The sequence below is a fragment of the Mus caroli genome, unplaced genomic scaffold (assembly GCF_978045245.1).
Source record: "Mus caroli unplaced genomic scaffold, Mus_caroli_1 scaffold_19, whole genome shotgun sequence".
In the NCBI taxonomy this organism is placed as follows: Eukaryota; Metazoa; Chordata; class Mammalia; order Rodentia; family Muridae; genus Mus; species Mus caroli.
In genome coordinates, this window is record NW_028227274.1 from 28,565,825 (window position 1) to 28,592,520 (window position 26,696).

The window sequence follows — 26,696 nt, forward strand, 5'->3', positions numbered from 1 at the left end:
ATCGCATGTTTTAGGACTTGTTTTGTGTGTTACATTGCATCAAAATCTTCATATTTAGTCCTTCCTCTTTATTCAGCTTATTTACAATTCATATGGATTGCAGCTGGCACTTAACGTAAGAGTTTATTTTAACAATTATCTGAAAAGTATGAAGTTAAATAAAGCTTCCAACCTCCTACACAACACAAACTTTGGCATCTTGTATCTATGATGTATTTTCTCATAATTATTATAAAGTACCTTTATTCTGTTTACTTTTTTCATTTCTTGAAAATCATATACACACCTCCTGACTCCAAATAGCATTTTCACATTTGCATAAAGAGTAACAAACTACTTTTTTAATTTTATAATTCCATTTGCAATGTGGTATTTTAATATGCAACTTTATACTTTGACTATTAAGGAAATTTTTAAATCTGATCCACATTTTAAAGTCAATTCTTTCTCATCTTTAAAATATTGCAAATTTGTTCTCCTATTTGAAGTATTAAGTCATCTATTTTACAATCAGTGTGGACAAGTTTAAATACAAAATTATCTGAGATTGCTGAAGTTTATTAGACATATCTAGGCAACAATTAAAATGAAGAATCAAGGTTCAGTTTCTAGTACTAGCATGGAAGTTCATGACCATCTGTAATCAGTTCTTGGGGATCCAATACCCTCTTCCAGCCTCCACAGACACCAGGGATGCATGTGCTATAAAGGCATACAAGCAGGCAAGATACTGATTCACATAAATAAAATAAAATAAAATAAAATAAAATAAAATAAAATAATAAAATTTTAGAAAAGGAAGAATCAGAAAGAGTGTGGAGAGGGTTAAAAGGGAGATACTGGGGGAAGAAAGTAAAGGTGAAATGAAGTAATTATATTATAATTTTAAAATTAAAGCAGTTATTATTTAAAAAACATATTACCTACCTGACCAGCAGTGTCCAAGATGTCTAAGTAAGCCGGCTCATTATCGATTCTCACCTGGGTTTTATAAGCATCTTCTGAAAAACATGAGAAAAAGGTTTTGTTTATGTTTGTCCCATAGAAGAGCTGGGTTTAATTTAAAATTCTGAAAAAAAATTCTTTAAAAAAATTACTAGCTGATGTGCTGTTTAAATAAAGAAGCAAGAAAACAAACATGGTTGATAGCAAACTTTTCAATGTCTTAGACTAGAACACAAGGAACACCAGTGGGTAGTAGCACACATCTCTCATCCCAGCATTGGAAGACAGAGGCAGGTAGATCTCTGTTTGTCTGTGACATGTCTGGTCTATGTAGGAAGCTCAAGGCTAGCCAGGGTTAAAAAGATATCTTGGTAGTTAAGAGCCTTTGTTCTTCCAGAAATCTCAATTTTTTCAGTGCCTTTGTGATGACTCAAAACCATTTGAAGCTCCAGGTCCATAGGATCTGATGCTCTCTTCTGACTTCTATAGGCACCAGGTACACACATGGTGCACATGTATGCATGGAAGCAAAACATTCTACACATAAAAATAAAGTAAATATATCTAAACAAAAAGCAAAAGTGCACATGGAAAAGCATCATGATATTGAATTTGGTATCGCATGCTTATATATGTTACCATAGGCATAGGCCACAACATTATAGAAGCCTTTAAATGTCTAATATTCAAAGCTGAGAAGATAGCTTTGATCTTTTCTGAAAAAAAGGAAGGCAGACAAGCACCACATTTTCAATACAGGAAAAACAGAGTGTATATGATCATAGCTCATTGAATAAGGATAACTAACGTGTTTGCCTGGGTCTGAAGCTCTGGAAAGGCCTCTAAATGTCTCCCTTTATTTATAACCATGTATGTTCTTATGCTACTTAACCCACCTCACATATTGTAGCTTGCTTAAATATAACAGTAGGCTAATGCCATATGGCCATTCCTGGACCTTGAGCTCATAGATTCCCAAAGTTCATGTTTTGCCTTGTTCACTGTTAACATTGTAATAAAGGGGCAAACAAATCTAATGCCAAAACCTTTCAGAGCATCATTTTGGTAATCATTAATTACTGTGATGCTGTTTTTAAACCACAACTGAATAGACAAATTATTTTAAAATATCTTTATTCATAAAGCAGAAATGATCAGGCACAGGAGATGCTTTTTCTAATTTGCATTCTGAGAACCTCCCACAAATTATATACTTTTTTGTCCTGGGAGACAGGAAGACACACACGTACATTCAATTACACATATGTGTGATGTGCATTGACATAGAAGCATATAGACAAGACCCAAAACACACTCAATGTGTGAGCAATCATAAGAATTTTCAGTTTTGCCTCCCAGTCTGGGCTGCTGCCCTGAGCAGACCTTGGGCACAAACTCCACAGCCAGCCCTACAACATCCAGAGGAAGCTCCAATCCCAGGTGCTCTAACACACCCAGGATCATAGGATCAGAGGTGAGGAGGACACAGCATCTTCCCCAACACCAGAAGTTACTAGGAACAACAGGACCCAGGCACCCAGGAAATCCACCCAACCAGAGTCATGGGTTCCTTCCAGCCTGGGCCAGTGCACTGAGCAAACCTTGGCTTCGAACACTGCAGACAGTCCCACAACACCCAGAAGAATTTCCACTACCAGGTGCTCTAACATGCCCAGGATCATAGGATCAGAGGTGCCCTGAGCAGACCTTGGGCATTAACTCCACAGCCAGTCCCACAACACCCAGAAAAGGCTCCACTCCAAAGCACTCTAACACACCCAGGATCCCAGAATCACAGAATAACAGGATTCCAGGAGCTTGGTCACACCAGGATCTCAGAGTCCCAGAGGCAGCTTGACTCCAAGGAGCTCTGACACACCCAGGCTCTCAGGATCACAGGATCACAGAATCACAGGATCACAGAGAGAGCTGAACTCTGAGGAGTGTTGACACAGCCAGGATCACAGGAAGGACAGGCTCCAATCAGATATAGTGAGAGCAGGTAGCACTAGAGATAATCAGATGGGGGAAGGCAAGCATAAGAACATAGGCAACAGAAACCAAGGTTACTTGGCATCATGGGAACCCAATTTTCTCACCATAGCAAGTCCTAGATACACCATCACACTGGAAAAGCAAGATTCTGATCTAAAATCACTTCTCATAATGATGATAGAGGACTTTAAGAAAGACATAAGTAACTCCATTAAAGAAATACAGGAGGGGCTGGGAGTGGTGGCTCACACCTTTAATCCCAGCACTCAGGAGACAGAGGCAGGCAGATTTCTGAGTTCGAGGCCAGCCTGGTCTACAAAGTGAGTTCCAGGACAGCCAGGGTTGTACAGAGAAACCCTGTCTTGAAAACAAAACAAAACAAAACAAACAAACAAACAAAACAAAACAAAACAAAAAAAGAAAAGAAAGAAAGAAATACAGAAGAACATAGGTAAACAGGTAGAAGCCCTTAAAGAGGAAACACAAAAATCCCTTAAAGAATTACAGGAAAACACAATCAAGCAGGAAAAGGAAATGAACACAACCATCCAAGATCTAAAACAGAAATAGAAACAATAAAGAAATCACAAAGGGAGACAACTCTGGAGATAGAAAACCTAGGAAAGAGATCAGGAGACATAAATGCAAGCATCACCAACAGAATACAAGAGACAGAAGAGAGAATCTCGGGTGCAGAAGATACCATAGTAAACATGGACACAACAATCAAAGAAAATGCAAAAAGCAAAAAGATCCTAACTCAAAACATCCAGGAAATGCAGGACACAATGAGAAGACCAAACCTAGAGATAATAGGTATAGAAGAGAGCGAAGATTCCTATCTTAAAGGTCCAGTAAATATCTTCAACAAAATTACAGAAGAAAATTTTCCTAACCTAAAGAAAGAGATGCCCATGAACATAAAAGAAGCTTACAGAACTCCAAGTAGACTGGATCAGAAAAGAAATTCCTCCTGACACATAATAGTCAAAACACCAAATGCACTAACAAAGAAAGAATATGAAAAGCAGTAAGGGAAAAAGGTTAAGTAACATGTAAAGGTACACCTATCAGAATTACACCAGATTTCTCAACAGAGACTATAAAAACTAGAAGATCCTGGGCAGATGTCATTCAGACCCTAAAAGAACAGAAATGCCAGCCCATGCTACTATACCCAGCAAAACTCTCACTTACCAAAGATGGAGAAAGCAAGATATTCCATGACAAAACCAAATTCACACAATATCTTTCCACAAATTCAGCCCTTCAAAGGATAATAAAGGGAAACCTCCAACACAAGGAGGGAAACTACACCCTAGAAAAAGCAAGAAAGAGGTTTTCAACAAACCCAAAATAAGATAGCCAAACATAATTGCACCCCTAACAACAAAAATAACAGGAAATAACAATCACTTACCCTTAATATCTCTTAACACCAATGGACTCAATTACCCAATAAAAAGACATAGACTAACAGACTGGATAAGTAAACAGGACCCAGCATTTTGCTACATACAGGAAATGCACCTCAGTAACAAAGACAGACACTACCTCAGAGTAAAAAGTTAGAAAACAATTTTCCAAACAAATGGTCCCAAGAAACAAGCTGGAGTAGCCATTCTAATATTTAATAAAATAAGCTTTCAACCAAAAGTTATCAAAAAAATAAAGAAGGACACCATCCTGGTTAAAGAAAAAAAAAATCTCCCAAGAAAAACTCTCAATTCTGAACATTTATGCTCCAAATGCAAGGGCACCCACATTCACAAAAAAAAAAAAAAAAAAAAAAAAAAACTTTTCTAAAGCTCAAAGCACACATTGTACCTCACACAATAGTAGTTGGAGACTTCAACACCCCACTCTCAGCAATGGACAGATCATAGAAACAGAAACTCTGTTTGACACACAGTGAAACTAACAGAAGTTATGAACCTAATGGATCTAACAGATATTTATAGAACATTTCATCCTAAAGCAAAAGAATATACCTTTTTCTCAGTACCTCATGGTACCTTCTCCAAAATTGACTATATAGTTGGTCACAAAACAGGCCTCAACAGATACAAGAATTTTGAAATAATCCCATGCACCCTATCAGATCACCACAGACTAACGTTGGTCTTAAATACCAACAAAAACAATGGAAAAGCACTCTACTCAATGATAACTTGGTCAAGGAAGAAATAAAGAAAAAAACGAAAGGCTTTTTAGAATTTAATGAAAATGAAGACACTTCATACCAAAACTTATGGGACACAATGACAGCAGTGGCAAGAGGAAAACTTATAGCTCTAAGTGCCTACAAAAAGATTCTGGAGAGAGCATACACTAGCAGCTTAACAGCATATGTGAAAGCTCTAGAACAAAAAGAAGGAAATACACCCTAGAGGAGTAGATGACAGGAAATAATCAATCTCAGGGCTGAAACCAGCCAAATAGAAACAAAAAGAACTACACAAAGAATTAACCAAACCAGGAGCTGGTTCTTTGAGAAAATCAACAAGATAGATAAACCCTTAGCCAGACTAACCAGAGGGCACAGAGACAGTATCCAAATTAATAAAATCAGAAGTGAAAAGGGAAACCTAACAATGAAATATGTCTTAAAATAATTATTCTGTTGTTGAATATTAACAGTTGAAAATATTAAAATTATGTCCTCAAAATAAGTAAATAAATAAATAAACAAACAAAGTTCAGGACAAAAAAAATAAATTGTTTATCCTAATACTTGTTTTTCTGTCACTGGTTTCTCTTTTATAAGGAGAGTATCCATGGGATTGCTGGCTGTTTTTACATTTGGAGGGTGTATAGGGTTATTTTTTCAGTTCCTGAGAGAGACATAGACTCCTCTAAGGAGGATTCTATGAAGTGAGGATCACAAGCAGGCCTCAGATTTCATGTTTGTTTATTTAAACTTAAAGGCCAGGGAAGCAGCCTCCTGGGGTTGAGATGCTGAGTAAGGCTGGAATACACTGTGTGATCATCTGATGCTGTGACAAGCCAGCACCTGGAACACACAGTAAACAGGAGCCTCTTCTGAGATCAGTAAACCTCTTTAGAAAGAATAGATGGGAACGGGCTAGAACTAAAATCAGGCCATCGAGCCGAGACCTTTTATCTCTGTGTTTTAAGACCTTCCCATCCATGCACACATTCTAGTATGGGAAATCTGGGTCACCTTCCTGGCCTGAATAGAAACTAATACCTTTCATCTCTTCTCTACAAACAGCCTTGCTTTCGGTTCCACTCCCTTGGAGGCTACCCATGCAGAAACGTACTGTCAGAAACATTCTGTTGAATGCATATAAACACTTGCCTGAATTTCAACCATCCGCCTATAGTGCCTCTTCTGAAGTGAGCCCATTTATCTTCCCAAGCAAAAGACAAAATGTACAGAACGCTTCTTCAGGCATAAATGATCACAGCTGCGTGCTACATTCTTTGAACAGACAAGCACAATAGACTACATTCATGGAGATACCTACCACCTTAAAATGAATCTCAAAACGTGGATATTTAACATGAGACCAGTATCTCTTCTTCACTGCTTCTACAGAAGAATTTTATAAACTAAAACAATAAGGGCTTATATTAAAGCTTTTAATCTATCACAACATATGTATGCTGTGTTGGTACACTTACCTTGTTTGTAAGGTATAAGTAACCGTACTTTATGAGGCTCAACTGAGTAGCACATGTCATAGTGTGTTGGAAACAAGAAAGCATAAATCAAATTCAAGAAACACTATGATGTAAAGTTTTAGCCAAACTATATGAAACTTAAATCACATGTGCTATTTCTGACTGTACATATATAAATGCATCTTTACCAAGCAGAAGATCATTCAGGATTTAACAGCATGTATTTCCAATAATCATCAAATATATTGTTTTGGCTAATGTAAAAAACATAAAGTATTCTGGAAAAAAAAAAAACCTTTTAACTTTTCCTGGAAAATGTATATTTATTTAAGTAATTTAAAAATATTTTAGTCATAAATATTGGGGTCATTTAAAGCCATAAAGTATGTAATTGAGAAAATACCAAGAAAATATTATTGAATTTTTACTACATGATTTTAATATACAATACTTAAATACTTTTTTCATGATTTACTGCTCAAACCAAATTATATAGTTGATAATATTTCACTGAAACTGTTTTTCTATAACTTTGAGCCTGTATGTGTTTCCAAGATAGCAATTGTTGACCCAATATTTTTCAAAGGCAATAAAAAAGACAAAGGCTCAACTAAGGTTTTTGGAGGTCTTCTTATATAAGTTTTGTCTGTTGTACATGTGCATAGATAGAGAAAGCAGAAGTACCTGGAAATGGGCAGTATTGACTCTTCTGTCCTGATCAAATCCAGCTGTTTCAACATGGATACAAATCTGCATTTGTATCAACACACTTATCAATATTAAATTCACTGCACATCTGGGTATCTAGTATGTGTTCCATACTGTGATGGGCACAATGCTTCAGTGTTGAAAAGTAATCACCAGTTGTGTGTATTTAAACGAAGTTTAAAATGCATTAAAGGGCCGGGCAGTGTGGTGCATGCCTTTAATCCCAGCACTTGGGAGGCAGAGGCAGGCGGATTTCTGAGTTTGAGGCCAGCCTAGTCTACAGAGTGAGTTTCAGGACAGCCAACGCTATACAGAGAAACTCTGTCTCGAAAAACAACAACAACAACAAACAAACAAACAAAAACAAAAAATAAAAAATAAAAAAAAAAACAGAAAATGCATTAAAGGAAGCAGACAACTGCACTATACCCTTGCTAAGGGTTCAATGGCAAAGTCTTAAAAATACATTTATCTAGACAGAAAGCAAAGAGCCCTAGTGGGATTCACTACTAGCTTGGCTTAGTCCTCAAAGGCTTCACAAAGAAAGAAAGAAGCCTTAGGCTTCAGGGGGAGAAGGGTAAAGTATTTAAACTCTGACATATCCCCTAGTCTGAACATAAACATTCAGTAAAATATTCAGTTCATTAAGGTTATTGGCTATGGAAAAGGATTTTGTTTTTTTTTTTTTTTTTTTTTTTTTGGGTTTTTCGAGACAGGGTTTCTCTGTGTAGCCCTGGCTGTCCTGGCACTCACTTTGTAGACCAGGCTGGCCTCGAACTCAGAAATCCACCTGCCTCTGCCTCCCGAGTGCTGGGATTAAAGGCGTGCGCCACCACGCCCGGCTTGGAAAAGGATTTTGAAAGCAAGCTTGGTTTAATGTATAGAATACATTAAAAGGGATGCCTTTTCCAACCAATGAAACAGCTGAGGCAATGCTGCCATGAAGGACTGAACCCTGGGAATCACGGGAGCTATGAGGCAATTTGGATTATATTCCCATAGTGTAACAGTGTGGAAGGAATCTGGTTTACTTAGATCTGTGAAGATTATATTTGAGGTGCAAACCAGTTGAAATGTTTTCCCTAAACATAAAGAAGTTGGAAATGCCCAGATTCACGGGCTGGTAGTGTGAAGATGCCCTGCTGATGATAGTAGACAGCCACACACCAAGAGGGTCTGCCAATAATTTTTGGTAGGTAGCCTGACACCATGCCCCATCCCTGTTCTGTACTTGACACTAACCTCAGGCTCAATGTGATAGCACCATCCACTGAGAGTGATGGACTCTGCCAGGATATTGGAATGTACAGAAGTCTACTCGTGGGTAGTAGTCTGAACCAAGACTTCTCTCACCAAAGGCAAAATGAAAGCATTACTCTTTACAAAAGCTGACTACCGGACACATTGCAATGGGCTTAAATACAGATTATTTCTTCATACAAATAAAGACGAATTTAATAGTCAGTCTCAAAGAGCTACAGACTTTTCAGCTTGGTCTGATGAACACATGTGGTTACAAAGTTTCCATGATGCCCATCAATAAAATCTGAGGATGAAATTGCAAGCCATGTTGTGGTATAGGTTATATAGAACAACAAAGGTTCATATCAAGAACAAGGAGAGCATTTAAACAAACAACTAAAAGATGAAAACTTCTCCAGGGAAAAGTAGGCAAGACATTGAGTGATCTTTCTTAAGGTGGGGATTGTTATATTCACCAACTTTTGTATATGTATTTATTTTCTATTATAATTCATATTATAATATTGTAAACACCATGCATTTATTATTCATTCATTGCATTGTTTAATTTTTTGCATTATGATGAGAATTGTAATTCCTCTTATGCACAAATAAGGAAATAAAAAATCAGTTATTTAATTTGCCCAATTTAAAAGTTTTGTAAATATAGACAATACAAAGATATATGATGTTATATGAAGAAATTTATTACTTATTCATCATGTTTTGTTCAGTTTCTAATGTCTATTCTAATTCAATTTCAGATGCTGATAACTTCTTGATATTTAGTATTTGTATTGAATAAATGATTTTTCTGATAATGCTAATGAATTTGTTCTGTGAGGATAGAATATGAAACGATTTCAGATATCCGTTGCCCCAGATATTTCCTCACTGGCCCAACATGACTCCCTAAAGTCCATCTTGGCTCTTAATTCCTTCTCAGATAAGAAAAACTTAATTTCCAATAAAATTACAAATGAGGTAAAATATTAACACATTATTAACCATAAGCATCTTACCCTAAGATTACTCTTGCACAAGATAAGAGGTCATTAGAGAAAGTAGATTGCAGCCTTGAGGGAATGATCAGCAGGGATAATGAGACTGGATGGGAAAGGACCAACTGTGAGTGCAGATGCAGTTTTCAGTGAAAACTACAGGAGGTAGAGTAGGCACATAGTCACCAAGACCTGAGGATGAAGGTAGGAACAGCATCCTGAAGAGCCTATGCTCAGAGAGGAGGAGCTCTAACATTTCCTTCTCAAACAGTTTAGAAAAGTGAAGCCATTTTATGTGTTAATGCCTGTGAGAGTTATAGCAACTGAATAACATCTATACACACTCAAATTAAATTTAGCATAGAGGAACATGACACCAGTAATTCCATAGTTACCTTCTGTGAAGTTTTAGGATCCTTAAATTATTAGCTTCGCTAAGGGATGCAGAAATAAAAAATTCTACAGATGGAAGAGTAATAATATTTTTACTGATTTTTGTTTGTTTATTTCTTGAGCAGTAAGCTAAAGCAGTATTTAAAAACATTTCCAAAAAGGCAGATTTCTCTGAAGATCTTGTTGAGATGTAAATCTTAGTTGAGGGGGACTGGATTGGTAATCTACATTTTAATAAACTACTAAGCTAGGCAAACTGGTCCACAAACATTCCACAGTAGATACTGAGATACTCAAAAGCACAAAGAAACAAGTGAATAAGCTGAAACCAAAAACCTAAGAACTTGGGTTTATATGCAAAACCAACCGGTGAGGGTGGAGAGAATAAGAATACAGAAAACAAGTGCCTTCAGTTGTTAACAGGGACTCAGAATCCACTGTGTTTTGCAAACAGGGCAAACAAAATCTTTTCAGGGATCAAGGAAATTATGTACAGTTCTTTCTGTCTATGAGTAAAGTATTTCATTGTTGCTTTTTATTGGGAGCTGAAATAGTGCCTAGTATCTACTTTTAAGCAAATGTATTGACTTACATAAACAGATGCTCTTTAAAAAATATTTTGAGCCCCCAGCACTTATTTAGCAGCCTTGTCTGACCTCAGTAGGAAAGGATGTGCCTAATCCTATAAAGTCTTGACATCCCTGGGAAGGGTGAGGGAGTGGGGGGTACCCTCTTATAGGCAAAGGGGGGGATGGGGTGAAAACCCCTGAGATGAGATACTCAAAAGGTAGCAACATTTGGAAGGTAAACAAATAAAATAGTTAAAAAATTTTAAAAAAAAAAAAAAGGGTTCCCCATGAATGTTAAAAAACAAACAAAAAGCAAAAACAAATGTTTTAAGACAGAGGAGTATTAAGATGTGCATAATGAATTTGCTCTCACTCTGTAGATTAGGCAGAACTCAAAATTGCAGTAATCCTGCTTCTTCCTCCCACTGGTGAGATTATAGAAATGGGCCAACATTTCTGATGCTAAATATTCTAACTGAATTGTAAGATTGGTCTAGAGGGTGTGCTAGATGCTTCTGTGTCACTGTGGGAGATGGATGATACAAACAACCTCAAATGATGCAAGGTATCTTCTGATCATGGTTTCAGAGGCTTCAGTGGATGGACGGACAGACTGTCCTGTCACTGAAAGTGTGAGTCACAGAAGCTTCTTCTCCTCAGGGCAGAGTGGAACCCGTCCTTGAGGAAACAACTAATGGGGACCAAGTAGAAGCTTCCAAGTTACCACCTATGAACGACTTCCTCCAGCTTGTACAGTTTATAGAACCTCCCAGATCTGTACCGCTACCGGGGAGTCAAGCACTCCATGTACAATCCAGCGGGCAGCACATCACATTCCTACTATTAAAAAGAATTTGCAAACTTGAATAAGGGACAACGCTAGAAGTATGAATCTATATCTTTTGGATAGCTCTATAAATGAAAAGACTTCTTATAACTAGAGAAAATGAATGTATCATTTTCTTTTCATGACACATTTTCAACTATCAAGAAAAGATAGTTTAATTTCTTGTGAAGGAAGCTTTGCTATTTGCTAAGTTCAAGACATTCTTCACTTTTAGCTTCTTGCCCTATAGTCTAACACATTCTTCCTTATATTATTTTCATGGACACTAAATAATAGAAAATATTCTTTCTACTTTTACCAATTCATATTAATTTAATATTCAAAATTTAGGTATATATATTTGTGAAATGCCAAGGCTTATGATGAAGTAAGTTGTTTAGACGGTAATATAAGGAGGTATTTTTACCTTTAACTTCATCTTACATTCATAACCATCCATACACATACTAGTCACCCAGTGAGAAAATCAGAGGATTAGGATTTCAGAAATGGAAAGAACTAACTTTTTGTATATTAGTGTTCATTACTCATACAACTGGCAGCTAAAAGAAGTTTTCCTATGATCCTAGGGCAGAAGAACATGTTTATATTAGGAATCTGTGTCAATTTGTCTAAGTCTGTTTCAAAACCAATTACAACTTCAGCCAGTACAAAGCAACTTGAGGTCAGAAACAGAACAAACAGAAACCAGCATTAGTATCACAGCAGTATTAGGGATCTTACCAAGTTATCAGATAATTTTAGTTTTATTTCTATCGCTTTTCAGAGAAGAAACACAGGAGACACAAAAGCAATCTATATAGGAAATGTACATGATTAAAAGAACAATGTGGGCAATGTGGGATTCTGACAATTGCTAGAAACACTACATTCCCCAGACTTCATATTTCCTCTTTTAGCAAGAGAACTGTATTTAGAACCAGAAGATAGAACTAATATTTGTAAAGACAGAACGAAATCCAAGAAATGTAGCGAGGCTTTAGGTCTCCTTCAATGAAGTGAAAGCTACTTTGTAGGATTAATGGTGTTTTATGGTTCCAAATAATGCATGATGGTGTTTGAATCACAGTCATGCAGGAGAAAGGACATCAGATAGGGGTTTGACTTGTAATCCCAGTTGACAAATGGAGAAATGCAACAAGACAGCAAAGATAATTGATAGTGTCAGTATCCTCCACCATGATAAATCACAGATTGTCATCAGTGTTGAAAGTCTTCTGGATTATTCTTCCATTTGTGATACTGTGTTTACCGCTTTATTAATAACTTTAAGAGAGGTTTAAAATAATACAGACTCATATGGGAAGATGTATAAGACTTGAGGATGATAAGGATGGCTTATGTGTTGTAACTGGAAGCTAAAAATGTTTCTAATAATACTGACTATGGATAGTTGATAACCAAACACTCTGTAAAGACCAATATAATTTTCTAAGTTTTTTGCTCTTTAATGCCTGAAGAAGTCAAAATGTACTATGAATACAGCACAATATATTATATAGCATAAATTGAAACTAATACTCAGAAATAAGATGATATATAAGGAAGAAGAAATTGTATCATAAGGAAAAACAGAAGGAAGTAAATTCAGATAAGTAAAGATGTCTTAAGACTTGGAGAAAATAAAGCAGAACATTTTAAAAAGGAAAGTAATTTAAAAAGTGAAGCTATTAAGGAGAAATACAAATGTATCACAGAGAAAGAAGTTCAAAAAATATCAATAAGAGTTAAACTTACAAAGTAGATGAGCAAAGTTTTGGCCAAACCATTATTACAAATGGTTTCAAATTGCATGCCTTATATTAAGACCAAGCAGGACTTTTATAGAAAGGTTAGCTGGAGTGGGAAATTAATATGATAAGCCAAGGTTACACTGTGCACTAAGTCAGAAGAAAGTAAGCAATAACAGATAGACTTGTGTTCAAAGAATCAAAGACAAGTTAAAACAAGCCATTGCCAAAGATGTGTGACAGGACTACACTAAGGAGGGGAGCAGGAATGAAATAAAACACACCAAATGTCTTCAATCAATACATTTATGATGATAGAATAATCAAGATGGTTATTTTTGCAAAGATTAGAAAATCATCTCCCTCTTTTGAAAACTGATGAAAAACCTCATGGAATTTATGCACAAAATAAATCACTAAATAAAAACAATTCGACAGAGTAATTTACTTTATAAGACATTCCATATGACAAGGAATATAGAAATTATAGATGTGGAATATCAATATTTATACCTATTAATGAATTATTAATAGCTGTCAACTACCAAAAAGAGAGAAAACCAGACATTGTCTTTGAGTCTAAGATACAACATGATTTACAAATTTCTTTTCATAAAATATCAAACGTGATTTTGAGATAATCACTAGAGCAAACCACAGTTGGGAGGAAATTTCAAGTGTCCACTAACATCTCAAAGTACTCAATAGACCACTAACAAACATCATAAGAAAATGCATAGATTTTTATTGTACATAGACATGTGCACACATGTATGAAGAAGGTGGAAGGGAATGGAGGGACCACAGCGACTTAATAATAGTTATAAAGTAACTTTACAATGCAATTTTAGAAAAACATAAGAGTAAAGGTGGGGCCGGGCGTGGTGGCGCACACCTTTAGTCCCAGCACTCGAGAGGCAGAGGCAGGCGGATTTCTGAGTTCGAGGCCAGCCTGGTCTACAAAGTGAGTGCCAGGACAGCCAGGGCTACACAGAGAAACCCTGTCTCAAAAAAACCAAAAAAAAAAAAAAAAAAAAAGAGTAAAGGTGGTTTCTTGGTAGACATTATGCAATCAATTTGGTGGCAACAAGGAAGGCTGTTCTTTGCATGACTTGTGGCTATATAACAAATTTTTTCTTCTAAGGCATCATTAAGTCTTTGATTGTTTGATGTTAGTTTCAGTTAAACTATAATAAAAGTTAAGCAAAGAGTGAAAATAGTCTATTTACAAAGAACAATTACTAACTACTAAACAAACATGCAGCTCAACAGCACACCTCTGAGAACATCTGACATATCCCTGAGCTTTAACAGTTCAGATGGACTTGTATAAATATTTCTGAAAGGACTGTATATGAGACTATTCCTGGAGAGTCGTAAACAAACACTCATCCATCCCAGATAAAGAAAAGATGAGAGATAAAAGTAAGGATACCACCAAAGTCTAACTTGGTGAACAAATAAATGTATTGGGGTTACCTAAGGAATATGGGTGGTGGCTGCATGTAGGAGCAGACATAGTAAAGATGGCTGTTATCACCAAAGCTTCTCACAGCTGTGACGAAGGCTCATGAAACTGGGAAACTTGGAAATATCAGTCTCCTCCAGGTAGATTGTGCAGTCTGTATTCCATGAATCTTGGCAGGTCTGAGCCTCTTCTAGGCAGCTCAGCTGGTCTCTGGGTGTCTCTCAGCAGTCTTTATGGCTTTGATAGCCTTGATGAGGGTAAGCCCTAGTTCATCTATTCAATTTTAGAGACCTTTGGAACCTTTTGAGATGTCTACTCCTGAATCTGAAGAAGCTTTCCTCCCCCTGCATGGTGGAATGTTCTACCTCCTTTTACAGTAACCTGAGTTAATGAGGAATTTATTATTTCAGAGAAAATTACTACACAAAATATGTGTGCAATACCCCAGACTTGATCAAATAATATCTTTGTACTTCTCACTATGGGCACAAAACAAAGGATGAAGAGCTCTAGCTTCATAAAGTTGAGCTTCTTACTAATTGCTTAAATAGGTGGATATCTATGCTTACCTGGCTAAAGAGTGCTAATACATCCAATAAGATACTTGATTATCAACCAAACAATACTGATAGTCACAGTGGTACCTGATACCATTCCAAAGTACTATTTTTTTTTAATTTGTGTTTATTCCAAAATGTGAGATATAAGCCAATTTATCAATAGAAATGCCATTAAATAATCTTATGTTTATGTAAATATACCTAAAACATTCCAATTTCCCAAGTCAACATGGAAAAGATTGCTTGGATATGTCTAAGCAAGTCACAAACATTTAATTTTTTTAAAAATGCATTCTTACTTTAAAGAAGAGAGATTAGTTAAAGAAAAATGACAGCTGTAGATTTGAGTAAGTAGATTTAATCAAAACTGAGTGAATCATTTAAAACAAAACAGTACTGGTGATTAGACTAATTCCATCCGACCATGTCTAGAAAGGAGCAGGCTTCCCTCATACTGATAAAATGCTTCATGTTTCAATATGATTGAAGTGGGAAAGGGGAAGTTTTAGGCAAAATTGGTCCATGGTAGCATTTAGAAAAACTAAGCAACTTAAGTATTTTTATGGTCCATCCCTACTTCATAGAACAGACTAATTGGCCCCATGGTCTTGTTGAAGACAATATCAGAAGTGCTTTTCTGTACCAATGGATGTCATTTTAAGCACGATAAATATTATGGAAATTTATATTTAATTCTAAAACATGTTCCACCCACTACCATATTCCAATTAAAGCATGACATTGACACATCCCAGGCCCCTGCCTGGTTCAATGTTTAGACTGCACACAATTTCACATGCTGGTATCTCTCCAAACCAGGAAGCCTCTTTGACCTGTAATTTGCATAATGCATTCATGTTCAGATTAGTCACATGATTAATGAGTGCCTTGGAGAATGTCCAGTTCTATCACCTCAACTGTACTCTCCTTATTCCTGCCACAGGACTCAATTAACCATGCCAGCGATTGCCAAGTGCTGTGCACAGTATAAATTAGACTTGTTCATTTGTTCCGGAAAACAATCACATCCACTGCAATGTGGAAATTGTTTTCCATCAGTGAGTATGATTAATTGTTAAAATGTGAATCAGAAAGCATTTCCTTTCGTTGTACAAACCAAGGTCTCAGCGATTCGGTATTCCATATTTATCGCATGTGATACTTGTTTTCTACCGTCTTCCTCTCAAATCCCTGAAGAAACACTACAGATTGTGTAAGGAAATTCTTAAAATAATGAGGTTGTAGTTTAGAACTTGAATTAAGCAGCAATCTTTTATGAGGATAAATGAGTGTAAAATTGGCTTTTTAATGAAATAGGGGGGTTATGGATTATTTAACATTGTGTTTTTCTTGCAGCTTAATTGAACTTTGCAAAATTTAACCCAATGAACATCCAGTCTTAATATGAAAATTAAGCTCTATATTTCTGACATACCTATCTCAATTTAATGGGCTTTATTTTTTTCTCCTTCATGTTATTTTAATTCATTGTCAAATATTTCTCACACTCAAATAATTATGATAAAATAAAACAAAGTTTCTTTTTAAAATACATATATTTCTGATGATATAATCAGACTGTAATTTTATTTCACAAAAGAAAGTCATTGGGCATATAAATCAAATTATTTTGTAGGAAACTTATGATTTCCTTGGTAAAATTGAGGTCTTTGATTTGAGAAAGTGCTGATGTTCATGCATTCTGTATCCTATCGTGGGGCCATAACTGAGTCCTATGAGAATAAAATGTAAGAAATAAATAAGGCATTTGACCTCTAAAGGCTTTCCATGCTTAAGTTCCAGTGACTTTGGAGGCTGAAGTAAGATATTTGCAAGTTTAAGAACAACCTAAGTTAGCAAAAGGCTAACACAGTGTTCAGTACCACAATAATAAATAAATAAATAAATAAACAAACAAACAAACAAAGAAATAGGCTCTCCCATACTCTACAGTATAATTTAATGACAAAAATGGAAGAGTGATTGCCCTATCAACAATGATTATTCAGAGTGTCCAGAAAACACAATGAAACAGATAACAAGTCCTTTGGCCCTATGAAAGATTATGAAACAATAAATACATGTCCAGGAAAATATTGAATAATTAGTATCCAGAGAACTTTGAAATGATGGTGTAGTTAAGTACTTGCTCTATAAAAAAGACATGAAGCTGAGGCCTGCCTGATAAGGGGTAGGTCATGTGATGTGGACGGGGTCTTCTAAGCAGATGAAATAACTGATGAGCAGATGCACAAGAATCTGGCTAAGACACAATGGTGTGTCTAAGGAAGACACATAAGTGATCCTGCCGAGAGATTAATATGGCACAATAAGTGGACATAATACAGATAAAATTTAGAGACAGGCAATTGTGAAGTTGTGAAGACATCAGCCCAGAGTGTCAGGACAGGGATATCACTCTAGTTGCTATATGCAAGACAAGTACAAGAAGTCGTGTGTGTGTGCATGTTTGTATGCATGAGTGCATGCATGTATGTGAAAATATTTCTCTAGAATTGATTGTATGGTCTACATCTTATATTAATATATCTCAAATATGATAAATCAAGGTTGACTTGAGGATAGAGGAATAATAGAGAGTTTAAAATTATGAAAACAAGAACTTTTAAACCTGAAAACAAAATGGTCTTAGAGTTAATGAAAAAACCTAACATTCTGGTCCATCAATGTGAGTTTGAATCTATTATCTCTATTGACACATATCCAGTCTCCTAACCAGTCTTTTTCTTCTAGATTTGTTTCAAGGTTACTCTAGGCTCATGAAATCTTGATGCTTTCCAGAAAGCTGCACCTAACACGATTGATTTTGCCTTCAAAAATTAAAAAAAAAAAGTACTAAACATGATGTTTCCCTGCACTATTTAAAAGGTGGTATTAATTTCACATTTACTTTATTCTCTTGCTTTAGAAAAGATCAATAATGTTTTGCTATTAAAATATTAAAAGACTGGGCACATTTCAAATGAGAAGGCATAAATTGTTGAAATACTTTTTTTGATACTCCTAAAATTACTGAGTGGGTAGTTACTATTCCTGTAGCTTTGTTAATCTTAGGAGACCATTAAGAAGAGAGTCTGTCTATAGCCTGTCCTATTGTGAAAGGGGTTAATATCAAAATGCAGTGTTCTTCAGTACTCTCCCATTTGTCTTTGCAGGGATTATGACCTAGGGGTATAAATCACACTGGCCAGAGCTTCACTGTGCAAAGGTCAGGATGATTTGTTTTAAGTTTATTGGCTTAGAGAACACTGAGAAAATACCTCATAAGTTTCAGATACTGCAAGCATTTTCCAGCTCCTATAAATCAAAACCACAGTATTTTTCAAATGGCAAATGTAATTTCTATATGTGAAGTCTTCCAAGCTGCACTCTTGAATTGATTATGATAGAGCTGCCTTGTTTAAAATATAGCTGAGATCATTTATTCTTAAAGATTTATATGTTAAACATCTGAGGATTTAAAAATAATAATTTTCATATTTCAGTTAAATTTACAGAAATACAAATGGCAACATCTATACTCCTGTGATCAATTGCTTTTCAGGTCTTATTTACATTCATTCTGTTGGCTTTGTTTCTTAGATTGTCTCCACCATGCTCCACGCATTAGCTCAAATATAAATAAAAAGCAAGCACTTAAATTGTATAATGAAAAAGACCAAGTTAATTTTTAGCAGGACTTACTTTTTGAAAGCTTATCAAACCCATCACAGTGTTAACTTTAACACCTGACTTTGAGGAGGCAAATAGACACATTTTGTCACTTAAGTAACTTTGGTACCCGAAGACACAAATGTGATATGCTTAAACCAGACATGTTGGGGAAGAAAATAAAATAAATAAATCTCCTCTTGAAGATGCTACATGTTTACCTAATATATTCTAGAACACAAATATTTTAAAATGTGTCTCACCAAATCCTTAATTCACTTAGCTGAAAGCCATTTTAAAGCATTGCACATACGGTTTATATCCAGGGGATTTTGTCCATTTTACTTTTTGAAAAGTTAAATTTCCTTAGACTGATAATTTTCTACATGTGCAACCTATATGTATCAAGTCGCATGTTGATGGCTGCACTGTCTTTGCAACGATAACTATGTGTAAATGATTATTTTAAAGGAAAAGTCTTAGTAAGTGTCTTCCTTTTTAGGTAATTTAACTATGAGATACAGTTAACTGTATGGCCTGTATGTTCACGATGAGTATAAAACTCTCATTCATCTTCACCATCCTAATGACATTTAATATTATAATAAATACGTGGGGCCAGGATTGTGCTACTGCCCTTGTGGTTTCTGATTACCAGGGGAGAGGATGTAGAACTTTACCTACAGGCAAACTTATTAAAATTAATATTTATACACAATTATAGGAATTGTGTACCTCCAACAAAAAAGGGGGGGTGGGGGACAGAGAGCTGCTCAGGATCCCGAGGAAACAGTATCTGTACAAGCTTCTCTTGAGAGAGCAAGCCGACCTGCTAATGCTAACACACATGCTCATTGAGCTGAGTAAAGAGGACTGAGCTAGAGCATAAGCAAAGCATAAAATAGACTTCACACTCAAAAATCATCTTACAGAGGGTCATTGTTTTGGGTGAAGGGACTTGGACTTAGTAAAATCTGGGTTTACATGCAGAGAAAAGGAACAAGTGTCCAGTGAGATTAATAACTTAATAAAGGTAAACCTAAGTACAATTAGCAGAACAAATTATATTCCTCCTACTTACCAAGAAGAACTCACTGGGCAACCTAAAGCAAAGTAAAGTGGGGGTGCGCACACACATGCACATGCGTGGTTGATGAACATTACCACATCTGAACTCTCAAAAGGTCTCTGGAAACTCTCCTTTAAAGGTGGAGGGGTCTCTTCAGAGCGTACAGAAATAATTAAAATTTACCATTATATTTACACAATAATCCCCAAGGTAGGAAAAGATTGTCACTGGCAATACCTAAAAAGAAGATAAAATATCAACAAACCTGATACAGAGAGAAGCACAAAGTGCCTTTTTCCAGAGAAAAGTCCAAATATCTTAGCAGTTTTCAAAACAATAGGGGTTGATTAATCTATGAGTAAGGAATATCTTTTGATTAAATGGAAGAAGTTCAACTGAACAACATATATGCAGATAACAATAAAATACTTAATATATTGTAGAGCACTATGTCATTAAAGCTCAATGATTATAAATCTTGCAGATACATGTGACAATTCGGGTAAATCTCACACACATTTACTGAGTGTAGAGGAAGTAGAAAAAAATATAGATTGTCCAAGTGTTTTGTCAAATCGGTCTAAAGAGAACAAACATGCTTAGGACTGTGTTATCCAGAGTATAATTATTTTAAAGTATGGATAACATAGTTATGATAATGAGTGTTGATACAGAGATTCTGCTGTGATGTGGGTGTATGCATTGTCTGAGGACTATCATTATAAAGAGGTACCTCTACTGTGAACTACTGTTCAGTTGCAGTCATGAAGTGAAGAGTATCTGAAGAATGTTTAGGAAATAGAATTAACAGGTGTTATATAGATATTTCCTCTGAGTTGAAGCATCCTTCCCAGTGGGAGGAAAGAGGTTTATAAGACTTAGGAAGTAAATTAAACATATAAGACCCAGGAAATTAATTAAGGTTACAAAGATCAGAAACACCTGAAAGTGATAAGATCCTCAAGGCTCCTCACCATGGTAATAATCAGGAACAATCTAATCAGTCTTCAAACTATCTGAAAGTCATGCAGGAAGATTCACAGATAGAGCTTCTGTGAGTTTGTACTCAGGGCAAGCATTTGTGATGTAGAAATCCTGAGGACACTCATGACCCTCTAAGGAGCACTGAAGCTATATCCCTGTACGTGACTCTACTAAGCTTACTGTTTGGTAGTTAGACACAAATGGAATTCTTTCTCCTGTGTCCTACCTGAAGTCTTAGACATTTGTGGGTTTTTTTTTCTCTCTCTCCCTAGAAAAAAAAGCACACAACAGTAGGTCGAAGAAGAAATGACTATAGAGAAAATAGAAGTCAAAAACAATGACCAGCTTTGGAGCTTGAATACACAGATGGTCAGAAGTGACATACGTGCATGTAAAGCATAGAACATGAAAACTTGGTAGGTTTCAGCTCTGAAATCAATCTGAAAGACAAAATATAAGAGGGTTCAGACTCTCAAACACAAGTCAAGTAGGTAGTTGGATGTGTACGTGTAGACGTAAAAGAGGTAATCTGACAACTATTTTAAAATACATAAGACATATAAACTGGTGCCCAGGTCTTTTCTATGGCAATTAAGTTTATGGTGGTAGGCATTGATGATATAGCTAAGTGGATGAGTACACACTTAACATGAAAGGGGTTGAATCTTCATTACGAGAGAGAGAGAGAGAGAGAGAGAGAGAGAGAGAGAGAGAGAGAGAGAGAGAGAGAGATGAGAATGATGGTAGTTGAGATTGTTTGGATAGAATGTCAGGGTGATAAAAACACATCTATGATAAGTCCTTCAGTGATGCTTAGAGGCATTGCCCAGGAAATGTACAATGAACCTCAAGAGCATCACAGAGGCCTGAAAATAATGACCCAGGAAATTGCTGTTGATGGCATCGGGAAGCAGTGCTTCTCACCATAGCGGCATGATCTTGACTACCTCTTAGGAGCTCAACAAAATATGAGGCGTGAATGTAGAAGTGGAAAATACAAACAGCAGCATAAGAAGTACCCTAATGAGAAGGAATAAAGAAGTAATTAAATGAAAACAACACACTGGGAATTAGTTTGAATGCAAGTGAGTACCATGTACAAAACATGACAATCTGCAAGGTTAAATGAAAAGTACAGCCAACAGAGAGTGATTTCAGCCTCTGCCTTCTTCCTCCAGGATCAACATCTGGACAGATGTCAGACCATCAACTTCTATCATATAACAGAAGCTTGCTTCTTAGTTCATTAACATGTAAGGATCCTTTAAAAATAAATGATTTTCTTTCTTTGTTGTGATTATTATCAATAGGCTTGTTTCTTTAGGTCATCATCTTTGAGTGACCTAGGCTGTCCTGGTCTTTGGTCCTGCCTCTGCTTCTCTAGTGTTGATAGTACAGGCATAAGGCTGCTTTCTCAGTGTGAAATACTACTGTTTCTTTTTTTCTTTAAATGTTACTATTCAGTTCTTAAATCATGAATAAATTGTTTAAAAAATAAAAGCAGCCAAGAAAGAATAAAACTGCTGTGACTTTTCTTGTATGGAACTTGACTCTGTCACCACATAACTCAACAAATTACCTACATCATTTGGTTTGTCTTCTAGAAAAATATTCTAGAATTTATTATTATTATTATTATTATTATTATTATTATTATTATTATTATTTTATGCTTCTTGAGTAATAAGAACAAGCCATTTAACAATCAAAACCATTCCCTAATATATAAAAGTAGTTGTTTATATAGATTGTTATTCACAGTGTTTTTGTTTTTAATCAGTTTTCAAAATATCTAATTTTAGCCTTGGAAAGTTCTGCTTTCATTTCTAAGGAAAATGTGTTTAGCTTTATTTTACACAAATGAAAGCAAAGGCTCACGTTGAATCAATGGCTAGCAGAAAATGACATGTCTCATTTAGAGACTGCAATTTTGGCATTTAATTCATTCCTTGTCTATCATACATGGTCTGTTTGTGTAGGATAGACATAAAATTATAAAATATTTTGATTTTTTGTTTTATTCCTCTTTTTAAAAATCTCAGCTCACAAAAACCTAAGTGCTCACAGCTCAAAAACATTCCGTGTTTTTAACTACTTCCCTTTCTGTGAGAATGTATATTGTAATTCTCTTTAGCCAACGAATATCAAATCACAGAATATTAACAATTGACATACTGACAAGCCTCTTCCGGTCAGAAAAGCACCGGGGTAGCTAGAGCGCAGGGTCGGCTGACACCCGCCAGCTACCCACGACCCCCGCCACAGGATTTTGAGACTGCTGGTGAGTTGAACACAGCTTCTGCTCCAGTCCAATCACGCGGGACCTGAGACTGCTTTGGTTGGGGAGGCAGAAATCCGGCCTACGTAGGGCCACAAGCCTCTTCCGGTCAGAAAAGCACCGGGGTAGCTAGGGCGCAGAGTCGGCTGACACACGCCAGCTACCCACAACACCCTCCACAGGATCTTAAGACTTCTGGAGAGTGGAACACAGCTTCTGCTCAAATCCAATTGTGCGCGGGACCTGAGACTGCATTAGTTAGGGAAGCAGAAAACCGGCCTGAGTAGGACCACAGGCCTCTTCCAGCTGGACCAGCACCAGGGTACCGCCAGCTACCCACGACCCCCGCCACAGGATTTTGAGACTGCTGGTGAGTGGAACACAGCTTCTGCTCCAATCTTTAAACAGTGACAACGACAACAACTAACTCCAGAGATTACCAGATGGCGAAAGGTAAACGTAATAATCTTACTAACAGAAACCAAGACCACTCACCATCATCAGAACCCAGCACTCCCACTTCGCCCAGTCCAGGGCACCCCAACACACCGGAAAAGCTAGACACAGATCTAAAAGCATATCTCCTGATGATGGTAGAGGACTTCAAGAAGGACTTTAATAACACACTTAAAGAAATACAGGAGAACACTGCTAAACAGGTAGAAGACATTAAAGAGGAAGCACAAAAATCCCTTAAAGAATTGCAGGAGAACACTGCTAAAGAGTTACAAATCCTTAAAAAAAAAAACAGGATAACATAATCAAACAGGTAGAAGTCCTTAATGAAAAACAGGAAAACACATCCAAACAGATAATGGAAATGAACAAAACCATACTAGACCTAAAAAGGGAGGTAGACACAATAAAGAAAACCCAAAATGAGGCAACACTGGAGATAGAAACCCTAGGAAAGAAATCTGGAACCATAGATACCAGCATCAGCAACAGAATACAAGAGATGGAAGAGAGAATCTCAGGTGCAGAAGATTCCATAGAGAACATCGGCACAACAATCAAGGAAAATGTAAAATGCAAAAAGATCCTAACTCAAAACATCCAAGAAATACAGGACACAATGAGAAGACCAAACCTACGGATAATAGGAGTGGATGAGAATGAAGATTTTCAACTCAAAGGACCAGCAAACATCTTCAACAAAATTATAGAAGAAAACTTCCCAAATCTAAAGAAAGAGATGCCCATGAACATACAAGAAGCCTACAGAACTCCAAATAGACTGGACCAGAAAAGAAATACCTCCCGACACATAATAATCAGAACAACAAATGCTCTAAATAAAGATAGAATACTAAAAGCAGTAAGAGAAAAAGGCCAAGTAACATATAAAGGCAAGCCTATCAGAATTACACCAGATTTTTCACCAGAGACTATGAAAGCCAGAAGATCCTGGACGGATGTTATACAGACACTAAAAGAACACAAATTCCAGCCCAGGCTACTATACCCAGCCAAACTCTCAATTAATATAGATGGAGAAACCAAAGTATTCCACGACAAAACCAAATTCACACATTATCTCTCCACGAATCCAGCCCTTCAAAGGATAATAACAGAAAAAAACCAATACAAGGACAGGAACCACGCCCTAGAAACAACAAGAAGGTAATCCCTCAACAAACCTAAAAGAAGACAGCCACAAGAACAGAATGCCAACTTTAACAACAAAAATAACAGGAAACAACAATTACTTTTCCTTAATATCTCTTAATATCAATGGACTCAACTCCCCGATAAAAAGACATAGACTAACAAACTGCCTACACAAACAAGACCCAACATTTTGCTGCCTACAGGAAACTCATCTCAGAGAAAAGGATAGACACTACCTCAGAATGAAAGGCTGGAAAACAATTTTCCAAGCAAATGGCATGAAGAAACAAGCTGGAGTAGACATTCTAATATCTGATAAGATTGACTTCCAACCCAAAGTCATTAAAAAAGACAGGGAGGGACACTTCATACCCATCAAAGGTAAAATCCTCCAAGAGGAACTATCAATCCTGAATATCTATGCTCCAAATACAAAGGCAGCCACATTCATTAAAGAAACTTTAGTAAATCTCAAAGCACACATTGCACCTCATACAATAATAGTGGGAGACTTCAACACACCACTTTCACCAATGGACAGATCATGGAAACAGAAACTAAACAGGGACACAGAGAAACTAAGAGAAATTATGAATCAAATGGATCTGGTAGATATCTACAGAACATTCTATTCTAAAACAAAAGGATATACCTTCTTCTCAGCACCTCATGGTACCTTCTCCAAAATTGACCACATAATTGATCACAAAACAGGCCTCAACAGATACAAAAATATTGAAATTGCCCATGCATCCTATCAGATCACCATGGACTAAGGCTGATCTGCAATAACAAAATAAATAATAGAAAGCCAACCTTCACGTGGAAACTGAACAACACTCTTCTCAATGATACCTTGGTCAAGGAAGGAATAAAGAAAGAAATTAAGGACTTTTTAGAGTTCAATGAAAATGAAGCCACAACATACCCAAACTTATGGGAGGCAATGAAAGCATTGCTAAGAAGAAAACTCATAGCTCTAAGTGCCTCCAAAAGGAAACTAGAGAGAGCACACATTAGCAGCTTGGCAACATACCTAAAAACACTAGAACAAAAGGAAGCAAATTCACCCAAGAGGAGAAGACGGCAGGAAATAATCAAACTCAGGGGTGAAATCAACCAAGTGGAAACAAGAAAAACTATTCAAAGAATCAACCAATCAAGGAGCTGGTTCTTTGAGAAAATCAACAAGATAGATAAACCCTTAGCCAGACTCACAAGAGGGCACAGGGAAAGCATCCTAATTAACAAAATCAGAAATGAAAAAGGAGACATAACAACAGATCCTGAAGACATCCAAAACACCATCAGATCCTTCTACCAAAGGCTATACTCAACAAAACTGGAGAACCTGGATGAAATGGAGAAGTTCCTAGACAGATACCAGGTACCAAAGTTGAATCAAGATCAGGTTAATGATCTAAACAGCCCTATATCCCCCAAAGAAATAGAAGCAGTCATTAATAGTCTCCCAACTAAAAAAAGTCCAGGACCAGATGGGTTTAGTGCAGAGTTCTATCAGACCTTCAAAGAAGATCTAATCCCAGTTCTTCACAAACGATTCCACAAAATAGAAACAGAAGGTACTCTACCCAACTCATTCTATGAAGCCACAATTACTCTGATACCTAAACCACAAAAAGACCCAACAAAGATAGAAAACTTCAGACCAATATCCCTTATGAATATTGATGCTAAAATCCTCAATAAAGTTCTTGCTAACCGAATCCAAGAACACATCAAAATAATCATCCATCCTGACCAAGTAGGTTTCATCCCAGGGATGCAGGGATGGTTCAATATACGGAAATCCATCAACGTAATCCAGTATATAAACAAACTCAAAGACAAAAACCACATGGTCATCTCGTTAGATGAGGAAAAAGCATTTGACAAGATCCAACACCCATTCATGATAAAAGTCTTGGAAAGATCAGGAATTCAAGGCCCATACCTAAACATGATAAAAGCAATCT

The 26,696-nt window shown here is 36.4% G+C and overlaps 1 protein-coding gene across 1 annotated transcript in view; it reads right to left on the bottom strand.

Annotated features, from left to right (window-relative positions):
- Positions 1-26,696, bottom strand: part of Rit2 (Ras like without CAAX 2) — a 351,795-nt gene that overhangs the window by 238,038 nt on the left and 87,061 nt on the right. Inside the window, exon 3 of the mRNA XM_021150801.3 lies at positions 928-1,001. Coding sequence (XP_021006460.1) covers positions 928-1,001 — 74 coding nt within the window. The remainder of the gene's footprint in view (positions 1-927; positions 1,002-26,696) is intronic.